Below are 12,048 nucleotides of genomic sequence, written 5' to 3' on the forward strand. Positions count from 1 at the left end.
AAAGGCGACACGTCCCGGGTTTAACAGCAGGGGTCGCCGCGCCTGTGGTTGGGGGGTGGGCAAGCAGCTGTGGTCTGGGGTGGGACAGGGATGGACACACTGATCCCCCCCCTTCCTTGTCCCTCTCCCTCCCAGAGTCCTTCACCTCCATGCCCCTGCTCTGTTTGTGCGTGAATAGTACCAGGTCTTTGGCCTTTTGTTCCCTGGCTGCCTGCACTGGACGCTGCCCAGGCCTATTCCAGGAAGCCGCCTGCCTGGGAGAAGGAGACGTGTGAGCCCCCCCTCCCCCCAATGCCACCACTCAGCCCTGGGGAATTTGACTCCCCTCCAGGTATGTTTCCTGGGAGAAGGATTTTGGGGTGTGGTGGCAGAAGCACTGGGGAGGAGGGAAAAGGGGGACCCCTTGCAGCAGGGAGCTTCCCAGCTGAACCCTGAAATTATCTGTCAAGGGAGAGTTCCCCTGGCTGAACCTCAAAATGAGCTTACAAGGGGTAAGTCCCTGTGTTCAACCCAGATATTTCCCCATAGCAGGGAGATTTCACCTGGTGAACCCTGATATGAGCCCAGAGGGGTCCCCCTGAGTGAACCCCACTATTATCCCACAGGGCAGGGGGTCCCCTGGTGAACCCCCAAATATTATCCCATAGCAGGGAGATCCTGGGTGAACTGATATTATCCAGGGGGGACCCTGAGAATGAAAACTGTTACCCTCTGGGGGGGATTCCCTGGGTGAACCCTGATATCAGAGGGGTACCCCCAAGTACCCTGATATATCCCATAATGGGGAGTTCCCAAGGTGACCTGTGCTATTATCCTGTAGCAGGGAGTTCCCCAGGTGACCTCTCATATTATCCTATATGGGGAATTCCCCCGGGGTGAACCCTGATATGCCGTAGCAGGGAGTTCCCTGGGTGACTCTGATATTATCCCATAGCAGGGAGTTCTTCTGGCGAACCCCAAGATCATCCATTAGTGAGGCATCCCTCCCCACCCCAGTCCAGGCCCCGGAGGATTCTGGGAGAGATTTCAGCATCTTGCTTTGTTTTATTTCTCTACTAAAAATGGCAACCTCACAGCCAATAAATACAAGTGAACATACAGCCCCCGGCCTGCCCCCTTCCATCTCCAGAGAGCAGAGACGTCCCCGGCTTGGCCCCCCACCTCCTGCCACAGAGATGGGCTCGGAGTCCATTCCAGGTGTGAAAATCCAGGCCGGGATTTCACTGAGGCCACATGGAGGAGAAAACCCGGCACTGGATTGTCCTGGCTGCTGAATGGACTCGACTAGATTCCCCAGCCCGTCCTATGCGGGGGAGGGGAGGGAAAACCCGGCACTGGATCCCACTGCCAGCTGGAATGGAGTTGCCTGGATTTTCTATCCTCCCCCCAGGAATGGCCTGCCAGACCCGCCCCCCTCCCAGTTTCTATTGGGGTCAGAGATGGGCTCTAAAGCCAGGACTGGATTCCCCTGCTGGCTGGAATGCACTGAATGGGGGCAGGGAAGCCCCCTACCACTGTCCCTCCCCCCAGATCTTTCACGCCCAGCATAATGGGGCCCTGGTACTGACGGGACCTTTGCACGACGGGAACTTTGCATGACGGAACCTCGCACGATGGGACCGTCTCACGATGGGTCCTTGGCACTGCAGCCTGTGCATGATGGGGCTCTCGCACGATGGGTCCTTTGCACAACGGGGCCTTTGCACGATGAGAACTCACACGCTGGGGCCCTGGCATAGCAGTCTGTGCATGATGGGGCCTTTGCATTACGGGCTCCTCACACAACTGGACCTTTGCACAAGCAGCCTTTGCACTCTGGGGCCCTCGCACGAGGAGCTTTCACACGATTAGTCCTCCCCCGAAGGGACCATTGTCCAACGGGTCCCCTGCTGGCCACTGACTCCTCCCCGCCACGTGGGCGGTCCATCCGGTCAGGCTGTGTGTGGGTGTCGGGGGGCCGTGGGGGGCTCAGCAGGGGTGGATCTCGGACACCACCCGCTTGGGGAAGAGCTGGTACTGCAGCCACGTGGGCTCTGAAACGAGACGGGGGCGGGTGAGGAGGGGAGTGGGGCTAAAATACCCCAGGAACCCCTGCAGCTCCCCTCTGATTCCCCCCACACCCCACAGGGCTCCCCCCTCAGCCCTCCCCTCCAGGATCCATCTCCCCCACCCCCTGTCCTGTGGACATACCCCTCCCCCCACAGCTCTCCACCCCACCCCTCTCCTGCTGCCTCCCTACAGCTCCCTGTCCCCACACAGCCCCCCAGTAAATCTCTCACCCCCACGGCTCCCTCCCTGCCCCCACTTCCCCATAGCTCCCCCCACGGCTCCCTCCCTGCCCCCACTTCCCCATAGCCCCCCCCATGGCTCCCTCCCTGCCCCCCACTTTCCCATAGCTCCCCCCATGGCTCCCTGCCCCCCCAGCCCCCTGCCCCTCACCATCGTAGCAGGCCGGCAGGGGCAGCAGGCCGTCGAAGCAGCGTGAGGGGGCCGGGTAGCTGCAGCTCTGGGTCTGGTTCTGGCTCCGGCAGTAGAAGGTGACGATCTCCCCGTGCTGGACCTGCCCTTGTGGGATCTCCTGGATCCAGAGCTTGCGGCCCTGGTAGAGCACACGGCTCCGCTGGGCCGGCACCACACAGCGTGCTGGGGGGAGACGGGATACTGGGGTAGATGGGCCCATGGCTCTGGTCCAGGGGACAGGGAGGGGGTGGGATACCGGGGTAGATGGACTCAGGGGCTGAGCTGGGGGGATGGGAGGAGGCGGGATACTGGGGTAGACAGGCCCAGGGGCTGATCACGGGGGGAGGGGGATGATGGGAGGAGGCGGGATACCGGGGTAGATGGGCCCGGGGGCTAATCCAGGGGGATGGGAGGAGGCGGGATACCGGGGTAGATGGGCCTGGGGGTTGATCAGGGGGGATGGGAGGAGGCGGGATACTGGGGTAGATGGGCCCAGGGGCTGATCCGGGGGGATGGGAGGAGGCGGGATACCGGGGTAGATGGGCCCGGGGGCTGATCCAGGGGGATGGGAGGAGGCGGGATACCGGGGTAGATGGGCCCAGGGGCTGATCTAGGGGGATGGTAGGAGGCGGGATACTGGGGTAGACGGGCCCAGGGGCTGATCACGGGGGTGGGATGGGAGGAGGTGGGATACTGGGGTAGATGGACTCAGGGGCTGATCCGGGGGGATGGGAGGAGGTGGGATACTGGGGTAGATGGGCCCAGGGGCTGATCTGGGGGGATGAGAGGAGGAGGGACACTGGGGTAGATGGGCCCAGGGGCTGATCCAGGGGGATGGGAGGAGGCGGGATACCAGGGTAGATGGGCCCGGGGGCTGATCCTGGGGGATGGGAGGAGGCGGGATACCAGGGTAGATGGGCCCAGGGGCTGATCCGGGGGGATGGGAGGAGGCGGGATACTGGGGTAGACGGGCCCAGGGGCTGATCCAGAGGGATGGGAGGAGGCGAGATACCGGGGTAGACAGGCCCAGGGGCTGATCACGGGGGTGGGATGGGAGGAGGTGGGATACTGGGGTAGATGGACTCAGGGGCTGATCCGGGGGGATGGGAGGAGACAGGATACTGGGGTAGACGGGCCCAGGGGCTGATCACGGGGTGGGGATGGGAGGAGGCGGGATACTGGGATAGATGGGTCCAGGGGGATGGGAGGAGGCGGGATACTGGAGTAGACGGGCCCAGGGGCTGATCACGGGGTGGGGATGGGAGGAGGCGGGATACTTGGATAGATGGGTCCAGGGGGATGGGAGGAGGCGGGATACCGGGGTAGACAGGCCTAGGGGCTTATCCGGGGGGATGGGCTGGAGGCGGGATACCGGGGTAGATGGGCCTGGGGGCTGATCCGGGGGGATGGGAGGAGGCGGGATACCAGGGTAGATGGGCCCAGGGGCTGATCCGGGGGGATGGGAGGAGGCGGGATACCGGGGTAGATGGGCCCAGGGGCTGATCCGGGGGGATGGGAGGAGGCGGGATACCAGGGTAGATGGGCCCAGGGGCTGATCCGGGGGGATGGGAGGAGGTGGGATACCGGGGTAGATGGGCCCAGGGGCTGATCCAGGGGGATGGGAGGAGGCGGGATACCAGGGTAGATGGGCCCATGGCTCTGGCTGGGGGTTCTGGGGAGGAGGCGAGCGGGGGAGGGGCAGTACCTCTGCAGAAGGGCCGGGGCGACCAGGTGCCGTTGCCCCGGCAGGTGACCCGGTTGGTGCCGTCCAGCAGGTAGCTGCGCTTGCAGAGGTAATAGACCAGCTCCCCGGCCCGGTACTGAGGCTTCTCCACCGCCACCAGGTAGCCCTCGGCGATGTCCCCGGGGGGTGGGCAGAACACGGCTGCGGGAGAGACTGGGTCACGGACAGGCCCTGGGCATGGACAGAGCAGGGCGGCAGGAGGGAGGGAAGGAAGAACAGAGGGCTGGGTGGAGAGATGCAGGTTGCGTGGGGGGTACATGGATGCAGGAGTATCGGGGGGTGGTTCGGGGTGTGGGGGGTGGGTGGCTGGAAGTGATGTGGGGGGTACGGGGATGCAGGGTACATGGGAAGGATGAGGGTATGGGGGTGGATGGCTGGAGGGGTGTGAGGGGGTGGATGGGGGTGTGGGGGTGGATGGATGGAGGGGTGGGTGGAGGTGGATGGGTGTGTGGGGCTGCTTGGCTGGAAGCAATGTGGGTGGTACAGGGATGCAGGGTATGTGGGGGGATCTCTCTCTCGGGCATTGCCCAAGCTCCCTCACGCCCCCTTCCAAGAGCACCGTCCCAGCCCCCCACGTTCTCTCCCAGCTGGGAGGGGGCCCGGCTGGCACTGGAGCCCAGGAGGATGGGCCAGCCCCGGCATGGGGGCAGACGGGGACAGGGAGAAACCGGGCCCCCCCCCTCCCCTGCCCCCCTTCGCCCTACTCACGGTGGCAGGTTGGGGCGGGCCCAGACCACTCCTGGTTCTCCTGGCATCGGATGGTCTCTGGGCCCTCCAGCCGGTACCTGTGGGACGGGAGGGAGAGGTGAGGTTGGAGAGGGGGCTGGGCTCTCTGAGGGGCTGCGGGTCGGGATTGAGGGGCACCGGCAGAGCTGGGGGGAGCTCAGGGCTGGGCTAGCAGGGGGCTGTGGGTCGGGATTGAGGGGCACCGGCTGGGCTGGGCTGGCAGGGGCTGCGGGTCGGGAGTGAGGGGCACTGGCAGAGCTGGGAGGGGGGGGCTGGGCTGGCAGGGGCTGCGGGTTGGGAGTGAGGGGCACCGGCAGAGCTGGGGGGGGGACTCACCCGCGCTTGCACTTGTACCGCACCTCCCCGCCTGCCCTGTAGGAGGCGCCGCTGTGAAAGCCATTGTTGGTCTCTGGCGGGGGGCTGCAGAAGGACGCCGGGGTCAGATCCCCTGGAACAGAGAATGGAAGGGGGAGGGGAGTCAACTGAGGGGGGGTCACCCCTGTCTCACAGCCAAGTTCCTCCCCCCTTCACCCTTAGCATCCTCCAGACACAAAGACCCATTAAAGGCCTCAGCAAGGAGAATTTTTTTTTAGGTTCCTTCCCCTTTAACACCAGCAGGGGGCGGGGCGGTCTCCCTTTAAGAGACAGGCCCTTGCCCCGCTCTCTTCCAATAGGCCCCGCCCCTTTCCCATTTGCCCCTCCCTCTCAGTAGACTCCATCCCCCCTGGGCCCTTCAGTGTCCCATTAAGCCCTGCACGTCCCTTATTTGGCCCCGCCCTCCCCCATCTGGCCCCGCCTTCGCAGTGTAAATGCCTCCCCTTCTGCCCCCTCCCCCTCCCAGCAGGCCCCATCCCAGTCCACATTTGGCTCCTCCCCTTATTTAGCCCCGTCCCTCCTTCTCCAAAGGGCCCCCCCCCCGGTTGTAATTCCCAGACAAGGGGGGGAACCCCATGGGTTTTGCTGGGAGTAGCTCCCTCCCCGTTTGCTGCTTCTCCCGGACTCCTGGGTTCTGCTCCCCTCAACAGGCTCCATCTCTCTCCTGGGTGGCATGGGGGCGGGGGATAAAGAAGACTTCGGAGCCCAAGGGTCAGAGTTCACCTTGGAGTGGAGGGGTTCAGCGTTTAGACTGAGGATCTGGCTCTAATTTTTGTGTGGTGGGGGGGCAGCATCTGGGGCTCAGAGGGGAAAGTTTCTCTTATTTCACTGGCATTTTAGGGAGGAGGCAGAGTCCTGGCTCTGAGGGGAAAATTCAGGGCAGTCAATTGGTTTTGGAGGTGAAGGTTCTGTCTCCCAGCCCCCCCCCCCCCATTGTCCTTCCAGACCTGGGATAGACCCCAAGAGTCCTGCCTCCCAGCCCCCCGCCCCGCTCTGACCACTAGACCCCAGTCCCCTCCCCTAGCCTAGCCGAGGAGAGAACCCAGGAGTCCCAGCTCCCAGCCCCCCCTGCTCTGACCACTAGACCCCACTCCCCTAGCCGGGGAGAGAACCCAGGAGTCCTGGCTCCCAGCCCCTCTCCCAAGTGTACTGTTGTGGGGGGCGTTGGGACGGTTTACATCTGGCCCAGAGCTGGATCCCTCCGGGGAGGCGGCCCCTTAGCCCTATTTAGCGCCAGCCCCCTTGCTCCAGATGCTGTGTCCCCTGGCTCCCCCTGGGGGCGGGCTGGGAGGGGGACGCAGGACCAGGATAGCTGCTTTGCCTCCGTATCTAGGTCTCCGCTTGCCAGGGGATCTGTTACCCTTGAATCGGCCCCAGGACTCATCCTGATCAACTCACTGCCTAGAGAGCAGCCTGCCCTTGGCAACTGCCAGCGTGAGTGGCTGGGAGCTAGGACGCCTGGGTTCTCTCCCCAACTCTGGGAGGGGAGTGGGGTCTAGTGGTTAGAGCAGGGGGGCTGGGAGCCAGGACTCCTGGGTTCTATCCCCAGTTTTGGGACATCCGTAAAGAGACCAGGATACAAGAAAAAACAATCCAGGACCTTGTGTGTTGGTTTTTATGTTACAGTGTTGGCAGCTGATGTTGCAGGGTGGAAGGTGGAGAAGGCTGGAGGTGTAAGGTGATGTTGTGGGGTGTTGGTGACTGGTATGCGGTGATGGTGTTGATGTTGGCCGCAGGTGGTGGGTATGGGTGACACTACTGTGTTTTGGTAGTTTGTGTCGGGTGACCGTGTTGGTGTTTGGTTCTGGGAGTGGGTGATAGTGTTGAGTTTTGGGAGCAGGGTGACAGTGTTGGGGATAGGTGTTGGGGTCATGTTGGGGTCAGGTGATCATGATAGGGCAGGTGCTGGGTGACAATGTTTGGGATGGGGTGATGGTGTTGAGGGTGGGTGGGGGGTGATGATGTTGTGAGTGGGGTGATGATTTTGGGGAGGGGTGACAGTGATGGGGGCTGGTATTGGGTGAAAGTGTTGGGGTCGAGTGATTGTGTTGGGAGTGGCTGTTGGGTGATGGTGTTGGAGCGGGCGTTTGTTGCAGAGTGACAGTGTTGAGAGCGGGTGTTGGGAGACAATGTTAAGGGTGGGATAAGGGTGTTGAGGGCAGGTGTTGTATGATGGTGTTGGGGCAGAGTCACAGAGTTGGGGCAGGTGTTGAGTGATAGTGTTGGAGGTCGGGTGACAGTCTTCGGGGTGGGGTGACAGCTTTGGGGGTGGCTGTTGGGTGACAGTGGTGGGGTGCAGTGACAGTGTTGGGGGCAGGTGATGGATGACGGTGTTGGGGCAGGGTCACAGAGCTGGGGCGGGTGTTGGGTGATGGTATTGGGGGAAAGATGGTGGCATTGAGGGTGGTTGGGTGACGGGGTTGGGGCGGGGTGATGGCGGCCGGGGTTGGGGGCAGGGTGATGGGGTTGGAGTGGGCTGATGGGGTTGGGGCGGGTGTTGGGTGATGGTGCTGGGGGAAGGTGATGGGGTTGGGGGCAGGGTGTTGGTGTTGGTGTTGGGGCGGGGTGACAGGCTTGGGGAGGGGTGACAGAGGTGGGGGTTGGGGGCTGGGAGGATGTTGCGTGATGGTCTTGGGGGCAGGGTGGTGGAGTTGGAGGCGGCTGTTGGGTGATGGTGTTGGGAGCAGAGTGATGGCATTGAGGGTGGCTGTTGGGTGACGGGGTTGGGGGCGGGGTGATGGGGTTGGGGGCGGGTGTTGGGCGACGGGGTTGGGGGCAGGGTGACGGGGTTGGGGGCGGGTGTTGGGCGACGGGGTTGGGTGTGGGTGTTGGGCGACAGGGTTGGGCGCGGGGTGACGGGGTTGGGGGCGGGTGTTGGGTGACGGGGTTGGGCGGGGGTGTTGGGCGACGGGGTTGGACGGGGGGTGACGGGGTTGGGCGCGGGGTGACGGCTTTGGGCGCGGGTGTTGGATGACGGTGCTGGAAGTAGAGTCACGGTGCTTGGCACTGCAGGGTGGATGATGGCGAAGCCCCCGGCTGGTGACTGGCGGTGGCGTCCCCGTCGCTTACGTTCGCAGGGTGCCGGCAGACTCCACTTCCTGTCCCCTTGGCATCGGCTCAGTGCCGCTCCCTCCCCTTTGGACAGCCTGAAGCCCGGCTGGCAGGTCACCTCCATGAGGGCCCCGAAGCTGCGGGAAGCCTGGACCAAACGCGTCTCGGCGTTGTCAATCTGCACGGGCCACGGGCAGGTCCGGCCTGCAAAGGACAAAAACAGTTGGGAGGGAGGGAGCCAGGATGCCTGGGTTCTGTCCCGGCTCTGGGAGGGAAGTGGGGTCTAGTGGTTAGAGTGGGGGAGCTGGGAGCCAGGATTCCTGGGTTCTGTCCCGGCTCTGGGCAGGGAGTGGGGTCTAGTGGTTAGAGTGGGGGAGCTGGGAGCCAGGACTCCTGGGTTCTGTCCTGGCTCTGGGAGGGGAGTGGGGTCTAATGATTAGAGTGGGGGAGCTGGGAGCCAGGACTCCTGGGTTCTGTCCTGGCTCTGGGAGGGGAGTGGGGTCTCAAGGTTAGAGCTGGGAGCAGGGCTGGGAGTCAGCAGCAATCCTGGCCCCTACTAGGTGTCACACAGCTCAGCCCGCAGTCCCCATCGCACAGGCACTGCCTGCGGCCTGAGCAGTCGCGGTCCTGGGTGCAGGTCCTCTGGCAGGTCTGGCCCGTTCCCTCCGCCGGCTCCTCCCTCCGGGCTGGGCAGAGATTGGGCCCATCTGTGCCTGGCAGGACACGAAGGAAGCTGTGAGAGTGGTTTGTATAGGTGCGGAAACTGAGGCACAAAAGGAGGGGAAGGAAGTCACAGCAAATAGAACCCAGGAGTCCTGGCTCCCAACCCCACTCCAATGTTAACCAGGGCCGCCGGGGGGGCGGGCAAGTGGGGCAATTTGCCCCAGGCCCCGCAGGGACCCCCATGAGAGTTTTTGGCGGGTCCTTCAGTGCCGCCGACCACCCCCGGAGTGAAGGACCCGCTGCCGAAGACCCGGAGCATCTCTGGTGGCAATTCGGTGGTGGGTCCTTCACTCGCTCCGCGACCTGCCGCCGAAGTGCCCCGAAGACGTGGAGTGGAAGGACCCCCCTCTGCCGAAGATCCCAGGCCTCCTGAATCCTGTGGGCGGCCCTGACTCGAACCCACTAGACCCCACTCCCCTCCCCGAGCCGGGGATAGAACCCAGGTGCTCTGGCTCCCAGTCAGCTGTTTCCACGGGGATCCCCACCCAGTACTGCTAGAAATGGGGAAGTTTGAAGTGGGAGGGGGTGGGCCGTGCACAGACATTTCCCTCCGAAGCCCCCCTGACTCTAACGAGAAGGGCCCCTGCAATCCCCACCAGCTGGCGGGGCAGGTCTGCACCTGCCTCCGAGCCCTGGGGGGTGGGGGGGGGAGTGGGTGCAGAATTCTCCCCTCCGCACTGGCTGGGTGTCCATCCCCCAGACACCTGCCTGTCACCTGGCCCCATACACCGTCCATCCTCATACCTCTTTCTCTCTCTATCCCCAGCCACCCATCTATCGATCTGTCTATCCCCCTTTCACCCCCTCTATCTATCTATCCATCCCCAGCCACCCCCTCTATCTATCTATCCCCCTTTCACCCCCTCTGTCTATCTCCACCTACCCTGCCCGCGCCGTGGTGGGGGGCCCGGGGCTCGGTTCTCTGGAGCTGAGAACTGGGGCCCTCCCTGGTTTCTAGCAAAGGGCTGTTATAAAGACCCGACCGGGACAATTACCTGGGAACAAAATCATATGGGACAAGGGCAGGCGGCTGAGCCAGACCCACTCCTGGGGGGGGGCAGGGTCAACCCCTCCAGTCTGTAGCCCCCCTCCCTGGGGGGTATGGGATCCCCCCTCCAGCCTATAGCCCCCCTCCCTGGGTGTACAGGATCCCCTCTTCCAATCAATAGCCCCCTTCCCCGGGGGGCTGCGGGATCCCCCCTCCAGCCTATAGCCCCCCCTCCCTGGGGGTACAGGAACCCCCCTTCCAGTCTATAGCCCCTTTCCCCGGGGGTACAGGATCCCCCTTCCAGTCTATAGCCCCCCTCCCTGGGGGTACAGGATCCCCCCTTCCAGGCTATAGCCCCTTTCCCTGGGGGGCTGCGGGATCCCCCCTCTACATTCCTGCTCCCTGCAAGATCCCCCCTCCAATCTACAGCCCCCCTCCCTGGGGTTACGGGATCCCCCCTCCCAGTCTATAGCTCCCTCCCCAGGGGTACGGGATCCCCTCTTCCAATCAATAGCCCCCTTCCCCGGGGGGCTGCGGGATCCCCCCTCCAGACTACAGCCCCCCTCCCTGGGGGGTAGGGAAGGGGGTGGAAGGACCCCTTGGGGGAGGGGAGGGGGAAGAGGCGGGGAGCCTGCGGGGGGGTGTTCCCTAGTGGGGGAGGGGGACAGGCCTGAGGACGGGGGACGCGAGGCCGGCAGGGGCGGGGGTAGGAGATGGGCTGGTGGGGTGGGGGAAGTGAGCTGGGGGGTTACCCTGACGAGGGAGGGGAGAAGGGAGGACACCGGCAGGCGGGGGAGGGGAATCGGAGGGGAGGGGGAAGCATGTGAGCCCTGGGTGGGGGGAAGGGATGGGGAGCCCTGGGGGGGGGGTCCCCCGCCCCTCACCTGTGATGCAGTGACTGCCCCAGGGCAGCAGAAGCAGCAGGAGGAGGGGGGCACCGTGGGGCATGGCGGGCGGAGTCCTGCGACGTCCCTGTGGAGCCAGTGCCCCGGGGCCTGGGTATATATCGCCCCCTCCCCCTGGTTATCGATTAACCACCCCCCGCCGGGGACTCTGACCTCCCGGCCAGGCTCCCAGCAGCAAAACAGCCCCACGTCACTGCGGAGAACCCAGGAGTCCTGGCTCCCAGCCCCCCCCCCCCGTTCTGACCACTAGTCCCTGCTCCCTGCCCAGAGCTCTGGGGAGAACCCAGGAGTCCTGGCTCCCAGCCCCCCGTTCTGACCACTAGTCCCTGCTCCCTGCCCAGCGCCCCGGGGAGAACCCAGGAGTCCTGGCTCCGAGCCCCCCCCCCCCGTTCTGACCACTAGTCCCCGCTCCCTGCCCAGAGCCCTGGGGAGAACCCAGGAGTCCTGGCTCCCAGCCCCCCGTTCTGACCACTAGTCCCTGCTCCCTGCCCAGAGCCCCGGGGAGAACCCAGGAGTCCTGGCTCCCAGCCCGCCCCCCCGTTCTGACCACTAGTCCCCGCTCCCTGCCCAGAGCCCCGGGGAGAACCCAGGAGTCCTGGCTCCCAGCCCCCTCACTCCTCTCCCCCCCCATAGCCTGGGGGGATCCGGGATCGGGAGGGATTCGGGTGTCAGGACGGTGGGGCTCTACATTTGGGGGTGTCCTCAGGCCCCCCTCAGGGAACGCCCCCCCGCCCCTTTCTCCTTTAAGGCCGACTCCTCCCCCCAGAGCCGTCAGAGACCCGCCTCCTCCCGCCCCCCCAGCGCTGCTCTCCCCCCACAGCAGACACACGGCCCGACCGGCCGGCAGCTCCCCTGCCGGCGCGCCCGTCCCCACCTCGGCCCCCGGCGGCGCCTGCTGGAAACCTCCGCTCCGCCGTCGCCTTCAGCCCTCCGGTGCCTGCCTCCTCTTCTGTCCCCTCTGCTCTCATCCCTCCATCCCTCCTTCTCTCATCCCTCCTCCCATTCTCTCCGTCCGTCCCCTACCGTCTCTCTACCCCCATCTCCCCTTCTCTCCATCTCTTCTCTCCATCCCTCCA

At 64.5% G+C, this 12,048-nt stretch overlaps 1 protein-coding gene across 1 annotated transcript; it reads right to left on the bottom strand.

The window, feature by feature from the left end:
* Nucleotides 1–11,097, bottom strand: LOC123350174 (beta-2-glycoprotein 1-like). The gene is made up of 8 exons (XM_044988607.1): nt 10,952–11,097; nt 8,914–9,069; nt 8,375–8,560; nt 5,267–5,378; nt 4,913–4,989; nt 4,166–4,345; nt 2,440–2,643; nt 1–2,033 (listed from the first exon to the last, which is right to left on the bottom strand). The coding sequence occupies exons 1-8, from the start codon at nt 11,013–11,015 to the stop codon at nt 1,969–1,971; spliced, it is 1,044 nt and encodes a 347-aa protein (XP_044844542.1). The 5' UTR covers nt 11,016–11,097; the 3' UTR covers nt 1–1,968.
* Nucleotides 11,098–12,048: the final 951 nt, after the last annotated feature.

This window comes from Mauremys mutica, chromosome 15 (genome assembly GCF_020497125.1).
Source record: "Mauremys mutica isolate MM-2020 ecotype Southern chromosome 15, ASM2049712v1, whole genome shotgun sequence".
In the NCBI taxonomy this organism is placed as follows: Eukaryota; Metazoa; Chordata; order Testudines; family Geoemydidae; genus Mauremys; species Mauremys mutica.

Coding starts and splice junctions, on each gene's coding strand:
- LOC123350174 (XM_044988607.1), bottom strand. CDS start 11,015: ATGCCCCACGGTGCCCCCCTCCTCCTGCTGCTTCTGCTGCCCTGGGGC. Junction 8,561..8,913: donor GCTGAGCTGTGTGACACCTA/GTAGGGGCCAGG, acceptor TGTCCTTTGCAG/GCCGGACCTGCCCGTGGCCC. Junction 2,644..4,165: donor GCCCCGGCCCTTCTGCAGAG/GTACTGCCCCTC, acceptor GTCTCCCCCCAG/CACGCTGTGTGGTGCCGGCC.